Source organism: Octopus bimaculoides, chromosome 3 (genome assembly GCF_001194135.2).
Source record: "Octopus bimaculoides isolate UCB-OBI-ISO-001 chromosome 3, ASM119413v2, whole genome shotgun sequence".
Lineage (NCBI taxonomy): Eukaryota > Metazoa > Mollusca > Cephalopoda > Octopoda > Octopodidae > Octopus > Octopus bimaculoides.
The window spans coordinates 101,487,451-101,515,408 of NC_068983.1; the positions used below are offsets into that span (position 1 = coordinate 101,487,451).

General features: G+C 35.0%; 1 protein-coding gene across 3 annotated transcripts in view; it reads right to left on the minus strand.

The window, feature by feature from the left end:
- The window catches only part of LOC106875919 (dynamin-like 120 kDa protein, mitochondrial), a 68,429-nt gene that overhangs the window by 8,065 nt on the left and 32,406 nt on the right, over positions 1–27,958 (minus strand). For all 3 annotated transcript variants that reach the window (XM_052966382.1, XM_052966381.1, XM_052966380.1), the window contains 15 exons: positions 26,654–26,730; positions 25,390–25,507; positions 24,700–24,774; positions 23,509–23,580; positions 21,587–21,686; positions 19,475–19,605; positions 17,507–17,579; positions 17,235–17,307; positions 16,954–17,069; positions 11,504–11,568; positions 10,593–10,669; positions 9,792–9,884; positions 8,623–8,695; positions 6,100–6,255; positions 1,227–1,335 (listed from right to left, as the gene is read on the minus strand). In XM_052966382.1, coding sequence (XP_052822342.1) covers positions 1,227–1,335; positions 6,100–6,255; positions 8,623–8,695; positions 9,792–9,884; positions 10,593–10,669; positions 11,504–11,568; positions 16,954–17,069; positions 17,235–17,307; positions 17,507–17,579; positions 19,475–19,605; positions 21,587–21,686; positions 23,509–23,580; positions 24,700–24,774; positions 25,390–25,507; positions 26,654–26,730 — 1,408 coding nt within the window. The remainder of the gene's footprint in view (positions 1–1,226; positions 1,336–6,099; positions 6,256–8,622; positions 8,696–9,791; positions 9,885–10,592; positions 10,670–11,503; positions 11,569–16,953; positions 17,070–17,234; positions 17,308–17,506; positions 17,580–19,474; positions 19,606–21,586; positions 21,687–23,508; positions 23,581–24,699; positions 24,775–25,389; positions 25,508–26,653; positions 26,731–27,958) is intronic.

Below are 27,958 nucleotides of genomic sequence, written 5' to 3' on the forward strand. Positions count from 1 at the left end.
TTCTTGTCTACACAGGCTTTAAACAAAAATTTGGTTGCACTATTAAGATCAAAAATTTCTCCACATTGGTTCAGTGATGACCACAAATTTGTTGATGGTAAAAAGACAGAATGGAGTGGATATATTTATCACAAATACCAATAATTTTCAGGACAACTTCCTAGTGGTTGGATATTCTCAGCCGCTTGTAGTATGATGCCTCCTTTATGAGATTAACAGTGAGCATGTTATCATCATCATTATCATTCAATGTCCTTTTTTCCATGTTGGCATAGGTTGGACAGTTTGACAGGATTTGATGAGCCTGAGGGCTGTGCTGAGCTCCAATGTCTGCATTGACATTGTTTCTACAGCTGGATGCCCTTCCTGGTGCCAATCACTTTATAGGGGTTACTGGGTGTCTTTTTTATGGCACCAGCACTGGTGAGCTCACCAAGTACTTGCAAGACAAAAGACCACTCAACTGAGTGAGGTGTAACATTGAAGGATATGAAAGTATGATAGAGGGACGGGAACATGTGTCTTGCTGAAGAGGTAAATATATGGCTTCCCCCTCCAGAAAAAGAGAGAGCTGTGAGGTCAAGGTATAAATTAAGTGGGTGGATAAGTGTGCAAGAGTGACAGATGATTTGATTAGAGGTACAAAGATTATCAGTTTGGAGGAGGGGCTGTGAAAGAAATAGGAGTGGGTCAGAGAGGAGCAGGACAGTAATAGGGATACAATGTGAAGTGTAGGGGGATAAATGATATCATTTACAGTACTTAAGTGAGTAACACTATAGACAAAAGATTGATGTGTGCATGTGGGGTTAATGGTTAGAATATTCAGCTTATGATTATAAGGTCATGAGTTTGATTCCCAGCAGCAGGTCATGACCTTTAGCAAGACACTTTATTTCATGTTACTCCAGTCCACTCAGCTGGCAAAAATGTGTTGTATCTGTAATTCAAAGGGCCAGACTTATCACATTCTGTGTCACACTGAATCTCCCTCAGAACTACATTAAGGGTACGAATGTCTGTGGAGTGCTCAGCCATTTGCACATTAATTTCATGGGAAGGCTGTTCTGTTGACGAAATCAATTGGAGTCCTTATCATCATAACCAACAGAGTGCCAATACATTTGGACAATGTGCACATTTATGTATATACAGATGTACATGCACAAACACAAACACATATACACACTTTATTATTAGATAAACGGTCATGGTTGTATACTGACTTGTCTTCAAGTTTTCTTTCACACACTCTTCCATAAACTTAATGGCTGCATCCCACTGCACTCTATCTGTACATGAAGTATCCTCAAGGATGTTAATCTGAAACATTCTCTGTAAAAAAACAAAACAACAAAAAAACCATAAACTTACTACTATATACAATACAATTTATGATATTTACATTCCAACAAATTCTGTTCATTCACGAAGGAGCAAACTATGGAAGTAGTAAATATTTCAGTTGTAACTTAAATCAAAGTTGTACACAGTAAAGGTATATAAATTTACAATATATACATATGCATATACAACATATATATGTGCATATGTGTGAGTATGTATGTGTGTACCTGTAATGTGTGTATGTATCATCATCATCATCATCATCATCGTTTAACGTCCGCTTTCCATGCTAGCATGGGTTGGACGATTTGACTGAGGACTGGTGAAACCGGATGGCAACACCAGGCTCCAATCTAATTTGGCAGAGTTTCTACAGCTGGATGCCCTTCCTAACGCCAACCACTCAGAGTGTAGTGGGTGCTTTTACGTGTCACCCGCACGAAAACGGCCACGCTCGAAATGGTGTCTTTTATGTGCCACCCGCACAAGAGCCAGTCCAGGGGCACTGGCAATGATCTTGCTCGAAAACCCTACAAGGCCAGTCAGGTGGTACTGGCAACGATCTCACTTGGCTTGCCGGGTCTTCTCACGCACAGCACATTTCCAAAGGTCTCGGTCATGTATCATCATATAAATGATGATACATAGAGTGACCCTTTGCCAAAGAGGAGCTTCAGAGAGTCAAAAAGTAAATTGAAAAGGGCAAGGCCTATGGATAAGATGGAGTAGCACCAGAGGTGATGAAGAGGTGTGATTTTGATGATATCATCTAGGAATTCTGTAACCAGGCACTGGAAAAAGGAGTTGCCCTGAATCAGTGAAGGATCAGTAACATCGTCTCAGTACCAAAGGTAGGAGATCCCTCTAACACCAACAACTACAGGGAGATCTCACTGATGTCACTCATGGAAAAGACCCTCAACAGGATGATTCTTAACAGGATCCAGCCCAAGATGGAGAAGAAGCTCAGGGACAACCAGAACAGCTTCAGAGAGAGAAGATCAACCACCAGTCACATCCTAATGCTGAGGAGGATATTAGAGGGAGATAGAGCAAAGAGTCTTCCTGCTGTTATGTTTCTCATTGACTTCAGGAAGGCTTTTGATTCTGTGGACCGTCATTGCCTAATGAAAATCTTACAGGCTCATGGAATCACCAAGAAGATACTGGACCTGATATCACTGCTCTACACCAACATCAGAGCCCAAGTCATTATACCTGACCAGATGACAGAGTTCTTTGAGACACTGGCTGGAATGCTTCAGAGAGATACATTGGCTCCCTACCTTTTTATCATTGCGGTGGACTATTGTATGCATCTAACATTGGAGAAACACCAGGACTCTGACTTTACTGTAGCACCAGCTCAGAGCAGGAGGGTCATGGCTAAAAAGATATCAGATGCTGAATTTGCTCATGACATAGTTCTGGTGACACAATGAGGGAGGCAGAGGAGTTGATGTAGGAGGTGAAGACTGTGTCGATGAATGTGGGGCTGAAAATGAATGAAATTAAGATGAAGTATCTGGTAGAGAACATTAAGAAGCCAGAGAAGATTATGAATGTAGGCAGGAAGCCATTAGAGTTGGCTGAGAACTTCCTGTATCTGGGAGTAAAGATTGAGAACACAGAGGGTGATAAAGGTGAGAGGAAGCGCAAAGCCTGGGCGGTATGCCACAATTTGAGATCTGTATGGAAGTCAGACCTTCGTAAAGACCTGAAGATCTGTCTATTTGTTGCTGCAGCAGAGTCTGTGTTCTTGTGCATGTCTGAAACTCGGACACTGACCAACAAACTCACTCAGATATTGGGTGGGTGCTACTCGAAAATGCAGAGGATAGCTCTGAACATAAATCAGTATACATTGTGGATGAAGAACTCAAAACTGTACAATAGCATCCCAATAGTTAGCTTGAAAATAACACAGAGGAGACTGAGGTTAGCTGGACATGCTAACCGTCATACAGAGTTGATACTGCACTCAGTGCTCCTGTAGGAGCCCCTACACGGACACACTAGAAGAGGGAGACTGAGGAGGCCACATGTAGATGCCCTAAGGACCGACACTGGTTTCTAGGAGACACAGGACATGGCATCGATAATGTGGGACAAAGACCGCTGGAGAGAACTTGTCTGTGGATCTTGAGAATTTTACCCGCCCTAGACAGATAGAAGTGGAGGCGCAATGGCCCAGTGGTTAGGGCAGCGGACTCGCGGTCATAGGATCGCAGTTTCGATTCCCAGACCGGGCGTTGTGAGTGTTTATTGAGTGATAACACTTGAAGTGCCACGAGGCTCCGGCAGAGGATGGTGGTGAACCCTGCTATACTCTTCCACCACAACTTTCTCTCACTTTTACTTCCTGTTTCTGTTGTGCTTGTAATTCAAAGGGTCAGCCTTGTCACACTGTGTCACGCTGAATATCCCCGAGAACTACGTTAAGGGTACACGTGTCTGTGGAGTGCTCAGTCACTTGCACGTTAATTTCACGAGCAGGCTGTTCTGTTGATTGGATCAACTGGAACCCTTGACGTCGTAAGCGACGGAGTGCCAACAACAACAACAGACAGATAGATGTATCATCATTGTTTTAAAATCCACTTTTCCATTCTTACATGGAAAAATGAACATTAAAACAAAATGAATGTGAATATATGTATGTAAGTATGTATGTATGCATGCAAGCATATCTATGTATATACATATGTATGTATGTATACACACACACACACACACACACACACACACAGGTTGTTTGTGTATAAAATACAGTGCTGTAAAGCAGTGAGATGAAGTTACTGAATGCTGGGATTTGTGAAAGTTGGGAAGAAATGGCACAAGTATGTTCCAATGAATGTGTAATGTTAGTATGTATAAATAACATGAAACAAATGAGTTGAAAGATATACTAGATACAAGAGGAGGAATCAGCAGCAGTGGTATGGACATGTGATTCATAAGGAGAATAACAAATAAATGAGTAAACAAATGTCAGGATATCCAACAGGAAGGAAACCATAGAATACAAAGACCAAGTAAGACATGGGTAGAAATGGTAAAAGTTAATCTCACGATTTTATCTAGCGACCATGCTAGGGAACTGTCTTGAAGAATTTATCAACCCCAGTACATATTTTAAAGCCTGGTACTTATTCTATCATTCTCTTTTGCTGAACCACTAAGTTACAGGGATGTAAAGACACCAGCACTGGTTGTCAGTTAATGGTGGAGAGAGACTAACATAGACACTAAGAAACACACACATAGAACTGCATATATACATATATATGGTGGGCTTCTTTCAGTTTCTGTCTACCGAATCCACTCACAAGGCTTTGGTTGGGCCAAAGCTATAGTAGAAGACACTTGCCCAAGGTGCCATGCAACAATGTGGTTGGGAAGTAAGCTTCTTACCATACTGCCACACCTGCACCTATTGAACTTCACAAAAGAGATGACAAAAGAATGCAACAAATGGCACTGTTGGAAAGGAATTATCCAACACACACAAACAGAAAAGCAGGCATGGAAATTTAGATGATGATGGGAGTCATTAAATATCTGCAACATTCTTATATTTTTCAACTACTGACAGGAAAATTAGTTGTGTATTGCATCACAAGATGTGGCCTCCTTCCAGTCACTAAGGGTGGAGGTTTGAACATGAAATTCATTTAAGTTCCCAGCCTTATTACATGACCCATGGCTTTGCCAGTTTCTGTTTGCTCCAAATACAAGCAGCAGTCACTGAAACATTTTCTGTGGGCTGAAGGTGTATTGAGGATTGAACTCTTATGGAAGGCTTTCAACAAAAGGTGTTTTGCTGCTGAGAACTGCCTCCTCTATGAAAGATTTGAAAATTTTAGAAATAGTCATACAATATTACACACCAAGAAGGAACTGGGTTGATGATAAAATTCAAAGATTCTGTGGTATGTTTCTCTTGAACAAACTAATGATAAAGTGGTAAATAATATGCAAATTAGACACATTTCATCATCATAATTTAACAGCCATTTTCTATGCTGGCATGAGTTGGATGGTTTGACAGGAGCTGACTAGCCAGAAGACTGTGCCAGCCTTACTGTCTGCTCAAGCACAAGTTCTATGGCTGAATGCCTTTCCTAATGCCAACCACTTTACAGAGTGTAGTGGGTGCCTTTTTAGTGACACCAACACCAGCAAGATCATTATCATAACAGACTTGGCTTTAGAGAGATTTGTGCAAGACCAAAATAACTCACATAATTACAGAAACAAAATCGTTTTGAAATCCGCCAATGATATTTGGATCACTATTGCAATGTAGGTGACACCTGGGTAAAAATCGTCACCAGTGACCGTTTTTTTTATGTATTTTTATTGTAGATAATTAATCATTCACCTTGGTGTATGTGCGTGTGTGTGCATGCATGCGTGTATGTTTGTGTATTAGTTCAAATTTACAGAAAACAAAAGACGAAGACAGGTGAGGGAACAACAAGCAGGTGTTTTAGTTTAACACTCAGGAATAGAAAAGTCTTTGACATTTTGAGTCTACCTCTTCAACAGAAAGGGTTGAGAGGTAAAAAAATGGAGAGAGAAATAAATGTATAGGGATTAACAAAAAATGTTTAACAAAATAGAAATGAAAACGTTTCTATACTGTAATTCTTGAGTTGCTAAAACAAATGAATTTCTATTTGTTATTACTTTTTTATTATTAAATAAATAAATAAAAGCAAAACATTTTGCAGCTGTTGGAAAACTTACCAAACTTTCTTCTGCTTTAACATCCCATTCATGTCTCTTCCGAGAAGCATCTTTCACTGCAAGCTTTAGTTGATCAAAAATATTATCATGTTCTTTTAGTCGGTCCTCTCTGTCCATTAATTTACCAAATTCTTCATGTAGAGTATTCCAACCAACCTATAAATTAAACAATCTCAAATAATTTTTGTCTCCATTTAATGAATTAAAAGATTAAAATTTGATGGCCATAAGTAAGGTAAATCTGAAACTTATTTTCTATCCTTACCAATATTTAAGCTTTTAGAACACCTACAGAAGCATTCTGAAAATTTTCCATCACATTGTAAAGCCTACATTTTCTCTTTGACACTTTACCATCCAATTCTTCACAAACTATGCTGTCCACTCTCTAGTGCTTAATCTTCAATTATGAATTAAGAGACACTTCACAACCTTATGCCTTTGATGGCAGGTGGCCAGGTGGTGAGGGTGGTGTACTTAAAATTGCATGATTACCATTCTGATTCTTGATCTGGATGGTACATTATGTTCTTGAGCAAAACACCTGGTTTCATGTTGCTCTAGTCCACTCAGCTGTAAATGAGTAACTTTGTGATGGACTTGTGTCCTGTTCAGGGTATGTTGTAATCTTGGTCACTTATATACTATGGAAGCCTGGCAATCAGCCTTGAGAGTAGTGTCCAGGAGCAGTTAATTTACAGCTTCATCATCAAGAAGACCTACTAGTCTTGGAAAGCTTGTTAGTTTGCAAGAGCCTGCAAAGGTTCTGAGTACCAGCTCTCTTCATTGCACTATTTAATATGATGAAAAATATATAATTTCAGAAAATAAAAACTAGTTTACTTTTACCAACATAACACTGTTTAGAATTTTAATATTTAATATTCTAATATTAATACTCACATGAATATTAATATTTAATTCAAATTAGTAATAATAATGGTGGGCAATAAACTGCGCTTGCGAAGACCTGTTGAGGCAAGTGAAGTCGTCATCATAGCTAATGACAGCACCGCCTGATTGGCACCCATGCCAGTGACACGTAAAAAGCACCATTCGAGCGTGATTGTTGCCTGTGCTACCTGACCAGCTCCTGTGCCAGTGGCACGTAAAAAGCACCATTCGAATGCGGTCGTGCTGGTGGCATGTAAAAAGCACTATTCAAGTGTGGTTGTTGCCAGTGCCGCCTGACTGACTCCCATGCCAATGGCACATAAAAAGCACCATTCAAGCATGGCCGATGCCAGTACTGCCTGACTGACTCATAAAAAGCACCCACTACACTCTCAGAGTGGTCGGTGTTAGGAAGGACATCCAGCTGCAGAAACACTGCCAGACCGGATTGGAGCCTGGTGCAGCCTTCTGGCTTGCCAACCCTCAGTCAAACCGTCCAACCCATGCCAGCATGGAAAGCGGAAGTTAAACAATGATGATGATGATGAATAAATACTTGCTAGACATAGAGGTGGTGGGTGTTTGTCAGTAATATGTAGGAGATAGCTAGACTACCACATACAAATTGTTCAAATCATAGATAATGTGATCTATAAAGCAGATGTAGCATGGAGATTTCAGCAAATCTATAAAGATAACACTTTCTAAAGTAACACTGAAACTGTATTTTATTTATAAGTACATTAAAATAATATATGGTCTAATTTTCTAAGACTTTGATTAATCCTTACGTTTCCATTTCACCAGATTAACATTTATTGACGAACATAGAACAAACATTTTAATAAAAAAAAATAGGTCTTACTTATAGACTAATGAAAGTATTTAAGTATATTTTCTGTAGATTTGCTTAAACAAAGTAGTATTTATTTTCTGAGTCTAGCATGACAAAAACCGTTTGTGAGTGTTATATCCTTAAGCCTCCAATATCATAATATGGTTGATATTGTTGACGATAGATAAAGAATATGCTCTAGTGTTATAACAATACAAAATAGAAGCAGCAGCAGTAAAAAATATGCAACGAACCAACGATCAATATTTTCAACACGCTTGCTCGAACTGTAAACTGAACCTGGACTTCAAAGACAAAACTATAAACTGCCACCTATGTCAGATCGTTACTATTTATAATGTAGTTGTTCCATCTATTCTCATCAGAGGGTGTCATACTCTCACCACAACAATGAGTTACATTTTCTGAGAGAATAGAAAGGATTTTCTTTAGACCTTTAAGTTTGTTCTTTCCATCTTTCTTGCAACAAACCTTAGATGCTATTATTGAATCACAGATCTACTTTGATCAAGCAAAAATATAATAAGTATTCTAAACATGACCTTATCTTTTTCTCAGACAGCATATCTATGACCATATTATCTAATGTGTCTTTTCTTTATTTAAGGTAGAGACTTGATCACTATTTCTAGCAGGTCAAGCAACCACAAAAATGCATTATACTTGACTTGGAAAACATCTAGTACTATATGTGTTATATTTACTTAAAACACTACATAAAAGAACTTATATTACAATTATAAATTATAAGCCAAAATATTTTATATATTTACCAGAACACATTTCTTTGGTAATAAAGAATCAGCCCACTGCTTCAATTTTATATCAACGGTGGTATTAAAAGTACTGCGTAATTATATAGAGAGAACAAAAACAAAGACAAAATAAATAATTGTAAATATGCATTTATCAAACAAAAGTTAAATTTATTAACAAAAGGAAAATGACAAAACTTACATAAAAACAATGACACATTAAGTCTAAAATATCAGTGTATAGGTGCATTGGAGCAAACAACTTATGCAAAATTATAAAAAAAACAGGAACAAGTCAAGAATACACTTAGCCCAAACTACATCTTACAGATTCTACATAACACTGAATTAAAAACTGCACCAAAGTAAACTGATGTTATTTCTATGGCATTTAAAAAGAAAAGTACATGAATCTCAATTGTGTGCTAGTTACCATTTTAAAATAGCTAATGACAGTACTGCTGAAATTTAAAAGCAATTTATAAATTTAGATAGGCTAAATTAGTGGTTTCTAGGATCCCCTGGAACCAGCTTTTTAATGCTTTATGCATTAACCCTTTAGCATTCACATTAGTCTGTTAAATGTAATGCTTATTTATTCACATTGTTTAGAATTAATCATGTATTATCTTGTAGTTTGAAATCTCAATGATGTGATTGTTTATTTTTAGAATGACATTGTAGGATAGGCATGAGAGGTCAGATCTGGCTAGTTTTAACAGAAAACAAGTAGAACATTTGAGCTAGACATGGCCAGTTTAAATACTAAAAGGTTCAATATTAACATTAACTCAGACACTGAGCTGATACTCCATCAGTTATGACAAGTGTTCCAGCCTGCTCATGAAATTAATGTGCAAGTGGCTGAGCGCTCCAGAAACATGTCAACCCTTAACTTAGTTCTTGGAGAGGTTCAGGCTGGCCCTTTGAATTATAGGTACAACTCATCTTTGGAAGCTGAATGGACTGGAGCAACATGAAATAAAGTGTCATGGTCAAGGACATAACACATCACCAGGAATCAAACTCACAACGTTATGATCGTGGGCCAAAAACTCTAGCTACTAAGCCATTCACCTTCATGAACCTAGACATTGTGTGAGAAACTTTTTTCATCACAGCAAGGAAATGATTTCAGTTAATGTAAGGAGTTATTCTGACATTACTATAGTGTAAAAAATACTTACCCAGGATTATCACACTGTGCTGCTGGTAAGTAGATATTTTCAAAAAAGTATGTAACAGTTGTCTTCCGTAGCTGATTATAATAGGCTTCTTCCCTAATATAAATATATATATATATATTATAGATTGTAAAAAATCAAACTACACAGTAGAGAAAGAAAAACAATGTTGCAAAAAGCAGATCAACAAGAAATCATGGTAAACAAGTGTTCGGTTGCTTCAATTTCAATAGATAAAAAAAGTCAGTGAGCTGGTAGAATTCAGTCAAAATACTTAGTGGCATTTCTTCTGGCTCTTTACTTTCTGAGTTCAAATTCCTCTGAAGTCAACTTTGCCTTTCGTCCTTTCAGGATTAATAAAATAAGTGTTAGCCAAGTGCTGGGGTCACTGTAACTGATTTGCCCCCTCCCCATCAAAATTTCTGGCCTTGTGCCAAAATTAGAAAGAATCAGAAAAAATTTTGTAGAGGTCAAGCTTTCTATGCTAATATGGGCTAGAAAGGTCTACAATACATCATCTGTTTCTTTCTTCATCTCCCTCACTACATTTTATTTGCATTCTTTCTAGCTCATTGATGCTGAAGTTGAAGAGTAAAAATTAAATACTTGGGAAGATAGGGTACTGGATTACAATGCATAATGATATTATTAGCATAGTTACAATGATCCCTTTGACAAGATATCTTATTGCACCTCTTGTCTCCAGTAATTAACTTCAAGAAGAATATCCAACTATAAAAATACATGTTTCATTTACAAATATGTAAAATTAATGCAAAAGTGGAACAAAAAACAAAAGCTCACCATTGTTTAGGAGTCAGCTGACTCAAGTCAATGATCTCATCAAGAATTTCACCTCGAGCTTTTTCAAACAATTCATCCTAGGCAAAAAAAAAAAAAAAAAAAAAAAAAAAAAAGATAACTGTTTATCAATTCTCAGTTTTGACATTAAAAAACTAACTTCATAAAATTTATCAACATGAAACACACTAAAATATTTATACAATATTCAGAATTACATTTTTCTGGAACCACCACCACCACCACAACTTGAATTTGTGTGTGTGTATATATATATATATGTATAAATATATGAAACTTTGTATAGTGAGTATTCTAGGTGTTATTAATGAAACTATCTACTCATTGGATTATAGCATAAGTGGTTCAATATTCCACAGAATGCTGTACCCTTCATATAATTCTCAGATAGATTCATCAGAATAGTGTAGGACAAACTCGTGCCTTTTGAAATACAAGAACAGTCCAACTGGACTGGCTCGTGTGCAGGTGGCCATTTGAGCATAGCCGTTGCCGGTACTGCCTGACTGGCCCTCGTGCTGTGGCACGTAAAAGTACCCACTACACTCTAGGAGTGGTTGGCGTTAGGAAGGGCATCCAGCTGTAGAAATTCTGCCAAATCAGATTGGAGCCTGGTGCAGCCATCTGGTTCACCAGTCTTCAGTCAAATTGTCCAACCCATGCTAGCATGGAAAGCGGACGTTAAACGATGATGATGATATCTTAGAATAAATACTCTGTTAAAATGTTTAAAGGACTGGATCTTTTTATCAACAAGTCCAGCCCACTTACATAAAAATTCCTAGTTTTTTTTATATTATCCTCTGTATTGTTTTATTGTTTTTGTTTTGTTTTTCTAATCCTACCAAGACAATTCAACACAATCATGTCATCAAATAATTAAGGATTCTTACCCGATCCAATTCTCTTAAGCGAGGATAAGTATTTTTCCATTCTGTTTCTAAATTAAACCTGGTAGCTGTAGAAATAATAATAAAGAAATTTAACAACCCATTATATTAGGAAAACATTTCACAAGAAGTAAGTTAAAGAAGAAGAAAAATGAAGAATATTTCATTTTAGAGAATCTCAGAACAATGAGATAATGCATGATTAATTCAATACAATATGAAGAAATAAGCATTAGATTTGACAGAGTCATATGACTGTTAAAGGGTTAATAAAGTTTACAAATTTTGGTAAGTTTAGATGCAATGGGGAAACAACACATTAACATTTCAAGCAACCCACCTCCACTCTATTTTCACTTCTCCAAAGAAATGCTTTTCTCAAAGCATAAACACACTCATCTTCCCAACACATGAGTAAACTTAGCTGTATATAACATGATTTATCCAAACGTTTGGTGTTAAATACATTTGATATAAAATATAACATCAGTGACAACAAGGGCAGGGTGTCAGAGATGACAATTTGTTATTTAGATGACTGTACTGAGTATGATCTCAAGTATAATGTAACTCTTATGCTTTTGTAGTTGAAAATCAGTAGTGTATTTTATCCTTTTAAATAATGTGATTCTTGAGTGCATCTTTAATTATCTATATTTTTAAAGGAAGCCAACATAATATTGCTGCAAATTTTAAAACACAAAAAAACCCAAAAAGCTAACAAACACTAAAACTGACTTGATTCTGACTTTTGCAGGAATCAAACTCACGACATTACATTTGTGAGCTGAATATCATAACTATTGAAAGGCTATAGTATAGTAGCATATAAATATATAAAGAAACCAACTTAATATTGCTGAAAGTTTTAAAACACAAAAAACCAAAGCACTAACAAACACTTAAAGAGACTAGATTCCAACTTTTACACAGCAATCTTTGCTTAAAAGCTATTGAGCAAAGGCTATAGTATAGTAGCTACTGTTGCAACATAATTTGTTACATACAATAAAATAACCAGACAACAGTAAAAAATAATGTAACAAACTAACAAATCTCTTTACGAACCAACAATCAATATTCCTTGTGAACTAACCAACCAACACCTTCCAACTCCACTGTGAACTAACACGAACTTCACTAGACTCAAAACTCTGAACTGTTGAACTCACTCGGATTGTTACTATATATACTTTACTTGGACCAGTCTATCTCTCACAAGGGGGCATCGTAACTCTCATCACAACATCTCACCTTTTGAAATTTTGACTACTGTGAGAAAGTGGAATTTCTTTTATTTTTATTTTTTTCTTTCCAGCACCTCTCCCTCTTTTTTTTTTAGCTGTTGTATCTTAATTGTTGCCCGACTTTTAAGGTAATATTGTTTGTTGCACACAGCACTTTTTCTTTTCAATGTATTAAGCACTCTTGTTAACATGCTTTTTTTTTTTTCTTGGAAAATTTGATATCTTTTTCATTTAGGTATTACTTCCAGATACTCAGTGTGTTTTTGTTTTCTAAAGTTAGTTCTATGGGGTGCAATATCTTTCGGTACTGGCACTTCAAACATATCACAGAAGACTTCCATTGGTATTACTCTTCATTCTTCTGTAAGTCTCATCTTTAACTGGTTAAGGTGTCTCTTATGTTCTGAACATTGTCCTTTAATTAAATACATCATATTACCTAATCTTTTGATAACACAGCCATCCTCCCAACCCTCTTTACCATTTTTGTCATTTTTACAAAATAACTTTATCTCCTACTTCAAAATGTTTTGAAATATTCTTGTATTTCCTTCAAATGTAATTTTTGTCTTTCCTTTATATGTATTTTTTCCTGGCAATAATTTGATTTGATTTTATGTATTTATTTTATTCTTGTATTTCCTTCAACTGTATTTTTTGTCTTTCCTTTATATGTATTCTTTCCTGACAATAATTTTATTTTATTTTATGCGTGAACATTAACTCTGCTGGGGACTTTCCTGAATAAGTATTTGAATTTGGTGTTATTCTATATACTTTCAAAAATTTCGTTAGTGCCTCATCATTATCTAGCTTGTTCCTAGCTTTCCTTAGAGATCTTTTAAACATGACAAATCTTTCCGCCTGCCCATTTGATCTCGAGTGGTAGGATGGAGTAAAAATGTGCTTTATGACATGTATTTTGCAGAAATTTCTTAATTTGTGTTCCATGAATTGTGTTTCATTATCTGAAACTAAGGTCTCTAGAACACCGTATCAAGCAAATAATTCGAGTATGAACTTTATTGTTGTCTTTGCTGTGGGTTTATTACATCTGCACACCGCTGGTCATTTTGTATAGCTATCCACAATGATTAGATAGTATGTGCTGTTCACTGGTCCAGCGTAGTCAATGTATATCCTGGATCATTGGTTCTTGGTCTCCGTACATAGACCTAGTTTGTCTGAGAGTACTTGCGGAAGCATTTAAAAAAATTTTCCCTCACTCTTCAGATGAATTATTTTTAGAGGGACAACCATTTATGTTTTTACAATAGAGATTTATGGGGAGGTCCCATAAATCAAATAATTCTAACCAATCAGTACCCAACAAATTGGTTGCATTTTTAATGATGAAGACTTTCACCTTGCATGTTTTTCCTTGAAATGTGGCATTAGTCCACATTTCACCTATGAAATGTAACTTGTTGCTTGTCATGCTACACACAGATTTTGCTTTTTTTCTAAACATAGGTTTCCCTATTTTCTTACATGTGTCCATATTTATTATTGAAATATCACTTCCAGGATCTAATTGAAGTTTAATATGTATTCCATTTATTTTTACATGTACGAATTTTCTTATTTGAGGGTTGATGTTTGTTTCTGCTGAGAGTGCTCTAGGATTTTTAACATTTGACCTTCATAATTTTGTTCTGCAGTGTGAACTCGTGACCAATTCTTTTGCAACTGTAATGTTTTTGATTTTTAAATGAATAGTCTTTTCTGAAATGTATGCACCCACATCCATAACATGGATTAGGACATGGCATTCTTTTTTGGTTGTACTTTTCCAGTCAGCATATCCATATTTTTGAGGAACCCTTTCCTTGAATTTTTTCTACATTATGTTTCAGATTTGCCATTCTTCTGCCATGGACTGTAAGGTTAGATTTTGGTTTGCTTGTTCCAATTTAGAAAGAATTCTTGCCTGAATTTCTGTATCTTCACTGGCTGTAAGGCCTTGTACAAAAATAAGAGACTTGAACATCTCAGGTGTAAGTTCTTTGAGTTTAAAATTTTCACACATCCTGTTGACTGTGCCTGTGTATGTGATAAAATCATCATTCTCTTTTGTTATATTCCAACACTCCATTCAAGTGTTAAATAGAAAAATTTTATCACCAAATATGTTAGTAATTCTATTACAGTTCTATAGTTAAGAGATAAGGAATTGTGTACATTATTTACAATTGGCAGATATTTGTCCTCATCTTGTTTACTGTTAACACAACATTTCGGCTGATATACCCTCCAGCCTTCACCAGGTGTCTTGGGGAAATTTCAAACCATGGGCATATGGCGTAGTGGTTAAGAGTGCAGGGCTACTAACCCCAAGATTCCAAGTTCGATTCCAGGCAGTGACCTGAATAATAATGATAATAATAATAATAATAGTAATAACAACATTGAAAAATACCTTAGGAATGAGAACCCAGGTTCGAAATTTCCCCAAGACACTTGATGAAGGCTGGAGGGTATATCAGACGAAACGTTGTGTTAACAACAAACAAGATAAGGACAAATATCCGCCAATTGTAAATAATGTAAATAAGTAATTCTATTGTTTCTTTAAAACAAATTTCATTGGGTTTTTGGGGCAATATGAAATGTAATGTTCATGCTCTTACAGAGCTAATTTTCACAATAACAATCTCACTTTTTGTTTGTCTGACCATGATTTGCAATCTTACTTAAAAATCTTCTTGTACCTTCTGTAGTACAATGAAAAGTTATACCCACCTCTGGGTTATAACTGAATGTATTAATTGAGTTCAAAATGCCATCTGGTGAAAACAAACCTCATTTTTGGACTTCTTTGAATATAGCTCTAATAATTGTTGTTATTGCTGCTGTTACTGTAATAGTTGCTTCTGCAACTCTTATTGCTGGTCTTGTTGTTGCTTTTGCAACTGTACTATGGAAGCTAATAAATCTTCTATTATTTAACAAAGTGAATCTCAAACAAATTGTTAAATAACCTATGTGAGCTTCATAAACCTCGTCACCAGATGTTGTAATGTAATTTGTTACGTACAATAAATAAGATAACCAGACAACAATAAAAATAATGTAATGAACTAACAAAACTCTTTATGAACCAACAATCAATATTCCTTGTGAACTAACCAACCGACACCTTCTGGCTTCACTGCAAATTAACAAACTTCACTCGACTCTGAACTCTGAATTGTTGAACTCACTCAGATTGTTACTATTTATACTTTACTCAGACCAGTCTATCTCTCACAAGGGGACATCATAACTCTCATCACAACAGTAGTATAAAATGTGTGTATAACAAGTGTTATTGTTACAACATATACATCTTTCATCTCATTATTCACCATTCAGCCAATTCTTTCTCCAGTTCTGGATAGAGAACTTACTTTCCTCTTAGAGACTGTTTATTGTTTGGCATTTGATGTAGCTGAGCTTCATTCTCTTTCTCCATAACCTAATGTTGCTCTCAATAAAAACAAATTCTCTAGAAGCTGAACAAGTAGTATGTTTTATGACTAATTTAAATTTTGCATTGTATGCTATAATTTCTTTTTTCTTCACATCCATACTCTTCACATTGAAATCTCAAAGCTACAAGATAAGCAATGATTAATACAAAACAATGTGAATAAGCATAACATTTGACAGAATAATCTGAATGCTAGTGTTAAAGTGATTTAAGAGTAATACCCACTGAATCATATGGAGAAGACCAACAAAACTAAAGTTACCAGAAGCTAAAGAGTCAATGTTTACTTTCAAAATGAGAATAGAATAGCTCAGAGAATTTTACAGAAACTGAATTCTCTCTATTTCAAATGTCAGCCCTCTAGAGTTCCCTCCATTCTCATGCCTTTCCTATAAATGTTAATTTTCAAAGGTTCAGGAGAAACATTAATGGTATCTACCTCACCAGTCTAAGAAAGTTTCCTAAGGCCATGGACACTTCCTTCACACAGTAAGTAAAAACAAAAATTCTAGCATAGGGCTAAATCAATACTACAATATACCACATTGCAAAAACCACTTAATTGTTCATGGTTCAAGGTACCTTATTGACACTGGTATTATCTACCTACTAATACATAAGGAGACTTTAAATGTTTGTAAAAAAATAATGATCCTTATAATGATAATGATGAAATAATACTCTGAGAGAAGTGTTAAGTGAGTGAAGAGCAACAGAATATTTCAAGAACTCACCTTTGAAAGCATCAGCTTGTTGTTCAACAGTCTCCTTTACCATTTTCCAGAAGATGTCTGACACTGCCATACTTAAATTGTGGGTTGTCATTTGAGATGGTTTCATGACACCATCTCTGTAAAATAAAATATAACACAATACAATGCAGTTACAGTTAAATGTCGATTGGACTTGGACTAGAGTGAAGAAATAGAAAAAAGTGGAGCAAATAGAGGCTAACTGTTAGAAGCAACTGTTTGAAAGCTGGATTAGGGTTAAAAGAGTAAAGAATGTAACTTACTTGAAAAGTCTGGAACGCCGGAAAAAACTTTCCTCATAATCTTTGATTGATTGGATAGAGTCACTGTTGTTACCTGTAAATAGTGTCCTTATTTTTAAACTGGTTATTTTATATAACAATGGCATGAAAAAATATTTCTTCCTAATTCCATAAATAGTGAAAATTATTTTAATTAATATGAAATCTGCAGAGTATTAATGATTTTTTTTTTAAAATCATTATTGAGGGCTTAATCCCATGTGTTTCAAAGTTCAAACTTCTTTTCTACTTACCTTTACCAGTAACAACAGCAAAGTATCCAAGTGCTTTCATTGGAAACAGTTTGCCTTCTAAAATTTGTTTAATCTAAAATCAAAAGGTGTATTGGAGATATCAGAAATAATATACTTGTAATATTGGAATCAAATTTCTAGCTAGTAAAATAAGAAATATCTTTGAAAGTTTATAGAACCATTTGATATTTTATTGATAATTCAAATTTTTATTTAACCTGAGAAAATTATGCATTTCAAAATTCCTCACTCAATTTTCTAAATTATGTCTTGAATACCAACAAAATATAATATTTAGCCTCAGAACACTTGGTCAACACACCTCACTGAAATGTTGTGAGAGAGTATCTTTCTAAGAAAGTTGAACAGAAAGCAAAATGGTATAACTTTAATATGACCTTTGTAACTATAAGCCTGAACAATATGAAGGGAAAAAAAAGAGAATGGTGATATTTGATCAAAATTGCAACATTCTTGAATTGTATTAGCTCAGTCAACAGAACTTAATAATATGCAACTGGAGATAAACAAGGAATATCTCCAGTCAATAAAAGAGCCTCTACATGAGAATCTCACCCTGTTGATACAACACCAATTTTTTCTTTTAACTAATATCAGAAATATATTCTAAATCTCAATCAAGTATCACATTAAACAGCACATCAGCTTATTACTAACAGAAATTAATTAAATAATAATAGACTTTGAACAAGTATTACTTGTTCACCTAAAAGGTTGGAAATCACCTTCATAAATAGTTTGCAATGTTACAATTCCAGTTTCAACCCCGTACCAAAATTAAGGAATATAAAGTTAATAATAGGAGGCATGTGAATTAGTGGTTAGGGCGTTGCACTCATAATCTTAACACTATGGTTTCAATTCTTGGTCTGGGAAATGTGTTGTGTTCTTGCACAAAAGACTTCATTTCACATTGCTCCAATCTACTCAGCTGACAAAAATGAGTATTCCAACAACAAACCAGTGTCCTGTTCTGTCCAGGAAGGAATATATATATATATACACACCAGAGAATCCAAGAAACCAGCTCTATGTGCCTGTATGTCTTGGGATGGAGCTTTAACCTTTTCTTTTTTAAAGTCAATAACACAAAATACCTTAGTATCTGGCATATTGAGTTTATAGGTCATCATTGAGCATTCAACTGCTATATCTCTATCATATATAACTCAGAGCTAACAAGAAGTAGCAGTCAGTTGAGTTTATATATAGCTAATTGAGTATAACTTAGTCTTTCAAGATAGATTTAAATTGTAAAATAACTCTAAATTAGTAAATTGGAAATAATTTCACTGTTCTCTCTTCCAGTGATACCATAATTGCCAACTTATCCAATGTTTTATAATATAATTAAAAATGAGAATGTCTTCCTCCCCCTTTCTGAGTCCACCTGAATCTCCAACTTCTACTTTTTCATTCTCTGCTGCTGAAAGAGCCTCTATGCAGTCATTTGACCTGCGAGAACTAGTAGACAAATCTCCCTTAAATCATGGTCTATAGCCTTAAAAAAAGGAAGAAGCATATTCTAAACAACATACCTGAATTAAGTAAAAGACAGGAATAATCATGACAAACATTTTTGATCATAGACCTGTTGGACCAGGCTAACATGAAGCTAAACAGTTTATCATTCTCTTATGAAACAGCTTTTCAAACTTGTATTAAACAGTTCACCCAATACTTCTACCCTTGAACTTTAGTTCTACAGAAACACCTTCCTTATGGATGTTTAAGGTAACATCACTAACTTGAGAAAGCTTTAAAAGGCTATATGTAATAAGCCTAATTGTTTTTTAGAAGAAAAAAGATCAACTATAATTAAGTTATCTGAACAAGAATTAAAATTATTAAAAAAAGTTCATTTTTCTATTCTTGATGTCACAACACAATTACAAACATTGGGAACTTAAGTTTTAAAAACCTGAAACTTTATGAATGAAAACTTACCCGCTGAGGATTATATAGGCTGCTCTCAGCAATATCTACTTTGGTTAACACAAAAATAGTGCGCTTGCCATTTGGGTCCATCTGGCTGACAAGATCTGTTACATTACTTCGTTCAGCATCAAGGGAACCATCTATTAGAGAAGAAAAAATAAAATCAATTCGATAATGACTTTCTTATTTAAACAGAAATATCATGGTTATGATAGGTGAGAGTTAAACTTAATTCAATGGAATCCATTGTATTGTTGGTATTTATTAATTACAGACATTCAAAAGTGTGCCTAGGTGGGGGTGATGGGCACTCTGCTCCAGGCAATGCTTTTATAGAGGGTGGCATGGCACTTTTGGCCCAACTGTGTAAGCCTGCATAGTGGGTGGCAAACTCAACGGTTCCCCTTGGCAGTACACACTTGAGCTATACCAGTGAAAACAATGCATTATGTTCTGCCCAAAGTACTACCATGTTCTTCTTTTAGTTTTTCACAGTTTTAGTCATAGGATTCTAATGATGTTGGTTTTATTTATATTAACATATAGATCTCAGTACTTTATACTTTGCCTTGTACTTATTTCCTCATACTCATGAGATGTGAAATACAAAAGAGATATTGGCGTAAAGGGATACAACTCAACAAAACAGCAACAACAAGCTATTTCTGTTAGAAGGCACTGGTTCTCATCCCATAGTAATATAAATACACAAACACTGTGTGTGTGTGTGTGTGTGTGTGTGTGTGTGTGTGTGTGCGTGCGTGTGTGCGTGCGTGTGTGCGTGCGTGCGTGCGTGCGTGCGTGCGTGCGCATGACAGCCTTCTAGGCCCTTTTGGTTTGTTACATGGCAAGATGAAACCCAGAGCCACATGGTTGCAAAGGTAAACTACTTAACCACAGAGCCATTCCAGCATCCAAAATGTTCATGGTTAACACAAGGCAGGAAAGCCTATTGTAGAAACAATTGCTTTAAAAATATTCAAATGAAGAGAATTTGTAAATTCCTACCCCATACTAGCATAATATTTTAAGTAATAATATTTTGATTGTTAATATCAAGAACGTTAAGGCCGCGAGCGGGCAGAATTGTTAGCACACTGGGCAAAATGCTTAGCGGTATTTCATCCATCTTTACATTTTGCGTTCAAATTCTGCCAAGGTTGACTTTACCTTTCATACTTTTGGGGGTCAATAAAATAAGTACCAGTTGAACACTGGGACTGATTTGATCAACCAATATTGCTGGCCTTGTGCCAAAACTTCAAAGTAATATTAAGAAATTTAATAAAAATAACAACACTATATTGCAATAGAGACATGTAAACACAACACTAAAATTACAGAAGTGTGTGTATAATTTTATACAAAGGAAGAAGACAGAATTAAATAATTTATACTAATTAATGCATAATTTATGAAAGCTGACTGTGGATTAAAAGATTAAAATGAGACGATTATGAAGCAATGAGTGGATTTGAAATTTTTTTTTCTCTGCGAAATACTTGATATTATGAATTGATAAGTTGTATAAGAAAAAAATAATGCAGTTTGTCTATAGTGTAATTAAACTATTTTAGCTGAGTGCAAAAGGGATCTGTGGAATAACTTTAATGTTACTTTAGAATACATGCACACACCCCACCAAAAGAATTTTAATTGCCTTGTAAAATAATTGTTAAATTTGGGGCAACAAAAAGATAGAATGAAGAATAGTGGAAGAAAAAAGAGCACACATATAAATAAGGTCATAAATACCTTTTATAGACACATACAGTAATATACAAATATATAGATGACCACTTGAGGATTCTGTAGTAATATTCATAGGATTTTTTCAGAGTAGAATACTAATGCAGTGGTTTTCTGATACTGTTTCCAGGCTTATACTACAACTTAAACTCAGCACTATAAACGACACACTTGTGCTATACATGTCTCTATATGTTTTAATGAAAATGGTTGATTCCAAATATTGTTTTGACTTTGATTCATTACATTTCACAAATTTACATACACAAATGTATATGCATTGCAAATACAAATTAAATGAAAGCCGATATTGATAGAAACGATCTGTTTCACAGTAAAAATCAATAAATAGATTTCAAGATAACTGCTTACCTTGAATACATAGAATAATAGAATTAGGGTTTTCCATGTAACTTGAGATAAGTTTTTTAATAGATTCTCTTGTACCTGATGCTACGTCAAAAGTTTCTGTCTGAAAAACAAATAGCTCTGGCAGTTGATAAATATGTATGCTAGACATTAAGTCTTTTAACAATTGTTCTTTCGTTGACATTTAAGAAGTTTAATCACATAACTATATAAAAATTCAAACCTAATCATATATTTGCAATTAGTCCAGTACTCCACTCAGCTATTGTTGTACAAAATGATAAATTGGAACATGAAGGGTTCAAAACTAGAGCAAGAAATTTACTTAACCTCAATGATTGGACAAAAATTCATAAGCTTTAGGTAAAGAGGCCAATATTATCTCATTAATAAAACTCTTTAGTCTAATTCAAAAATTAAGTATTACAGAAAAATAAGAAGTCATGTCAATTTCTTTTCTATTTTCTTTTCAGTCTTACAGTTCTCCTACATTGTTACAATTTCCCAGAAAGTTATAATTTTTTAATGATTTTTATGGAGTCAAAATATTTCAGTTAACTATGTCTTCAACAGTTTTTAAAGTATACAACAGCATCTGTTTAATTAAAGGATGCATGTCAGGGCATGCAAAACTGGTAGTAATAAAAAGTGAGATAACTACAACTGATAACATTACATAGAGGAAGTAATAATACCTGAACTGCTGATTCTTATAAGTGGATAATATTTTAAAATTCACTTTAATGAATAAATCCATGATTATAATAGATAGCTTCTAATTTCCACTGTAAGTGATTGTGTGCATGTATGTGTATATATGTACATGCATGTGTGTGTATGTATCTATACCTCTCTCTCTCTCTCTCTCTCTCTCTCTATATATATATATATATATATATATATATATATATATATATACACATACACTACACACTGAATCGTGGCAAGGTATGGACGGTTTTCGGAGGACCGAAGAAATTATGTGTAAATTGAGAATTATACGAGGTATAGTACTATACAAAATACCGAAAGGATCTTCACCTCTTATATCACACCTTTCTTCCTCCTTTAATGCCGATGTGATGTAATTTCCTGGGAGAGAAATACTTTTGCGGCTGAAGATAGCTTTGTATTGTAAATTATACACTGATATAAAGCTTGAAACACGTGTACCGCAGAATCCTTTGTATTTTTGCTGTTATTTTTGGGATTTACAATTTATATATATATATATATATATGCATACACACACAGCGTTCATACACATATCCCTTAATACAATTAATCACACTGACTAACAAACAAACTTCACTCCCAACATCAACATACAATTCTTGCACCATCATCACATCTGAGACAGTAGCACTTTTCTTTTGATTTTCTTCTCGTTATAGAGGCAGTGTCGTGGCTTACTTGAAAGTTTTGACAACAGTATCCAGAACTGTGATTCTAACGAGCAGATAAGTTTTAATTTATTCTAAATAAAGAGTTTGGAACCCACTAATTTTAAATACAATCATCAGTTGATAATATTTTCTTTGCTTGGCTCCCACATTATTTGAGTGTGGATATATAATGCATATAGATGACACACTGTGGAGGAAAATGTGCTGTAAGCAGATACAAAAGGTGACTGAAGAAGAGGTAAATCAAGCATGATCTGGAAGGAAATAGTCAGATGTAAATGTGAAGAACCAGATCCCATAGATGAAATATGTAAGACAGGATGAAGAGAGTTAAATTGGTGTCAGAATTACAGTCAATATTATTAAACCATTGAACGTGGAGAACAGAAAATTTAGCAACTTTTGTTCAAGAAATATTAAAAGTAAAATGAAAAAAGAAGCTCATAAGACTTGTACGTCAGGGAAGCATGGTTTCAAAAACATAATTATCTTATTTTGTTGAGAAAAATGATAAGTTACCGATATAACACCTGGCAGATCAACCAATACCATTCTTTGAAGTCCAGGACCCTTTACTGTCATTGAGATACACTGAAAAATAAAAAAATAGTTTAATAAACTTTAGAACTAACCAAAATTCTAAATATTTGAGCTGTAGATTATTATTTTAATCTATATTAAGCAAAAGTAATAGAGCTAAAAAGCTTTATTATTAAGTGCTTGGGAAAGACTATTTCTATAAAATATAATTATAGTCCTTTCTGATTATTTCTGGATATCATTTAATATCAATTTTAACACATTAGCAGCTCTAAAGGGACAGATATCTCCACTATATTAAAGTCTGTGTAAAGCATTTGAAAATATTCTCAGTTCAACTTGAAAGCTTACATTTTCTTTATACCACATGGTATCATTCTTGATTCATGTCTTTCCCATTAACTAAAGGTTTTATCTTTGTTAGGTTCACTTTTAGTTCTCTTGATTTTAGGCTTTGTTTCCATGTTCAGAATTTTTTCTATAATTCTTCAACACATTCAGCTAGGAGAACTAAGTCATCAGTATATAGAAGTTCCCATGGACAGCTGATCTTACTTTTCTGTCATGGCCTTCTTGTTTCTTGAAAGCAAGTATAGTAATCATATAGCAGCTTTTCACCTCTCCAGATATTTTTTTTTCTATTGGAGTCTGCAAAAGTTGGGTAGCTGAGTGCAAACAAGTCAGTGCTTCATGATCTGGGCCATTCCAGCAGCTCCATTTGAACAAAGCAGCTTTTTATTATTTTCAGATGGTTGGGAAACCTAAAGATTAATAATCAACAGGAAAGTAGTGAGAACCAAGTCCTGATGAATGACTACATGCACACTAAATTCCTTGTTCATATGGAGTTAGTTCTCACCTTGCTAACAACATACCTGAATTAGGTTTGGATGAATGGTCATCACAAGCCATTTATTTACATATTGCTGTCACAGGTCAATAAAGGTGAAATATAGGAGCTTCCTTTTTACCAAGTTCTCCTGTGGTTATCTCACTGCATCTGCCATATCATACCTTAGCTCAAAACCAAACAACACGACATGTCAGTTAACAAGTAAAAGACAAGCTTTACCACTTCCAGCTTGCTTAAGCCAGATAAATTCATAATTCATCAAAATGTAAATAGTCTTAGTAAAAATACAGATAAACAAATTTGAATAAAGAATTTACCTCGGCGCTGACAGTCTGTCCAAGTTCTACACTACCTTTCATTCTAACTTCAATTTCACTGCGGAGAGCAACCAACTAAAATAAATTTTAAACAGAAATTTAGGTGTTCACTTTGTTATACCATACAACATATTAATTCTTCTTTTAATTACAAATTAATATTTTGTCTTTTTTATAACATTTCAATAATAATTAAATGTTTTAATCAATCAAGAAACAAAGGAAAGATTAACTATAAATTTCAACATAGGTGCAGGCATGGTCATGTGGTAAGAAGCTTGCTTCCCAACTACATGGTTCTGGGTTCAGTCCTGCTGCATGGCACCTTGGATGAGTTTCTTCTGCTATAGCCCTGTGAGTGAATTTGGTAGACAGAAACTGAAAGAAGCCTGTAATGTGTGTGTGTTTGTCCCCCACCACCGCTGGTGTGTTTATGTCCCTGTAACTTAGCAGTTCAGTAAAAGAGATAATTGATATAAGTACCAGGCTTAAAAAGGTAAGTACTAGGGTCGATTCATTCAACTAAAAAATTCTTCAAAATGGTACCCCAGCATGGCCACAGTCTAATGGCTGAAACAGGTAAAAAAAGATCTATGTAAATGTTCTGTGCTCAATTCCCACCAGAGTAACTTCACATTTCTTTCTTTCAGGTTTAACAAGAGCAACATCAAAGTATAATTATCTACTCACATCTGATTCTTTGGTGAGATCAAATTCTCTAGTACTGTCTTTGAACTGAGCTACATGATATGGGCCTTCACTGAGAGTAACCTTTACTGGTGCACGAGTCATCATTTCTCCTGAGCCTCTGTAAATTAATACATTAAATGTTGTTATAATACATTCAGACAGAGCAAGAGAAAAAGAAAAACACAACATAAATGAAACAATAAAAGGTTATTTAGGTTCAGAATAAATACTATTTCATTGAGTAGATGGATGTATCATTTAGGTCACATAAAACTTAAAGATTAGCTATCATTCACAAACAAGTTAACACGGTGCCTATGTAGTCACAAACAGTCACAGATACTAACTTGGCTTTCTCACCATTGACTCAGTGGAACGTCAAGGATGTGATAGCTGGGGAGAGAGAGAGGGAGAGAAAGCTGCACCAGCAATCAGCTGGTACGCATTTAAAGCTGAGAAGAAGAGAGCACCACAAAATGAAGTGCCTTGCTCAAGTAGACAATGCACAGGAACTTAACAATCCAGCCCAGGAACTGAACTCTTGATCTTATGATAGTGAGCCCAATACCCAAACCACTATGCCACACATCTTCATATAATAATCACGAGAAAGAGAATCAGTTATTTGTTTCATTCAACAGTCACCAAACTTCATTTGGTATCTTTTATCTTTTTACTAGCTTCAATCATTTGACTGTAGTCATGCTGGGGCACTGCCTTGAAGAATTTTTAGTTGAATGAATCAACCCTAGTACTTATTTTTTAAAACCTGGTACTTATTGTATTGATCTCTTTTGCAGAACTGCTAAGTTATGGGGACATAAACACACCAACTGCAGTTATCAAGTGGTGGTACGGGACAAACACAGACAGAAATAGCTTTAAAATTTCTAGAAGCTGCTGTTTATGTCATTCTGGAAGTTACTATAGTCATTGAAAGTTCGAAATAGGTAGTAATTAACAGTCGACAACTGAGGAGGGGTTAGACTTCTTTTGGTAATTTGTCCCGTACTTGTCTCTGTATTTATGTATTTTTCACTCGTTGGTGATGTCCTGTAAAACAAAACGAAATTCAAATCTAAGCCAAGTCACATAATACCTTGGTTCATTCTACTTTCCTTCAGTGTCTAGAAAACTGAATTTGCAGCATTATCCTAACCAAGCAGATTAAGAGAAACAAATATAAAAATATTTATCTTTACAAATATAGAATGCACAAAAAACTAAGTATATTATAGAATAGAAAAAGCAAAAGAAAACTAACCTGGGAAATATTCTAGCTTGGGCAATCATTTCCAGAACACTTGTTTTTCCAGAGCTCTGGTCTCCGACGACGACAACCTAGTAACAAGGAATTTAGGAATTGAAACAATACTGAGAGAAACTGTTCCACTGCATGCTCTTTTCATCCCACTCTTTTCACCTAGTAAACCCTCTCGTTCTGTCAAATGATAGCCCTACTACCTCTTTGACCCACTCCTATTTCCTCCACCTGCCCAACCCCAATGACAACTGATATTCACCACTGACCACACCTTCACCTGTGTTCACCATACACTGCTTTCACCTCTATCCCCATCTCTAATTTATCTACCATTCTCCTTTCACATCCTCATAAATTTACTTACCCACTTCCCCTGTCTGAGCCACTGTTCCATTTCACTGATATTCATCTTCCTCTTACTTGAAGGTATGCCCTGACACTTCATCTTTACCATCCTCTCTCTTTTTCCAGCTGGAGTAACCATTTACCTTCTCTATAGACACGTGTTCCTGTCCCTCTATCATACTTTAACATCTGGCACACAGTCATGTCCTCAATATGATATCCCCACTTACTGTGAGTTACTCAGTGATCTCACCATGCAAAAAAACGCCCAATATGCTCTGTAAACTATTTGGCATTAGGAAGGTATCAAGCCATAGAAACTATGCCAAAGCAAACATTGGAGCCCAATGCAGTCCTCTGGCTTGTTGCATACTATCAAATCCTCCAATCCATGCCAGTATGGAATACAAACATAAGATGCTGATGATGTTTTTATGATCAACTGCTCATTGAGAACAATGTTTAATAATTAAAGCAATCTAGGTAAATCCTAGAAGATAAGAAATTAATTCACTCTCTCTCATTTCAGATTGCTAGACCCTCCCTTTTTTAGGTGAGAGCAGATTAAGGTATTCTAACATGACAGCTATATGAAGGGTCAAAATATTTAGGCAAGTGTTTCAGGCAGAGGTAAAGGACATGGATTGCATTCCCTTTCAGGGTTCTTTTTGGTGGTGTGTGGGGGGGGGTCTACAGAAACCCACTATTTCGACTGCAGAGATTCCGAATCTGCAAAAAAAAATCGGCATTTTAAAATTTTATTCCCCACCCAATTTTTCGTTTTTTTTAGAAATTTTTTTTGGTGAAATACATCGAAAAATACAGAGATTACGATTCTGAAAAAAAATTTTGTAAAATTTCAATTATTCAAAAAAACAAATAGTAATGAATAAACACCACTCCCCTCCTGCTAAAATAGCAGACATAAAAAGTATCTAAACAGAGAACTCGACATGCTAG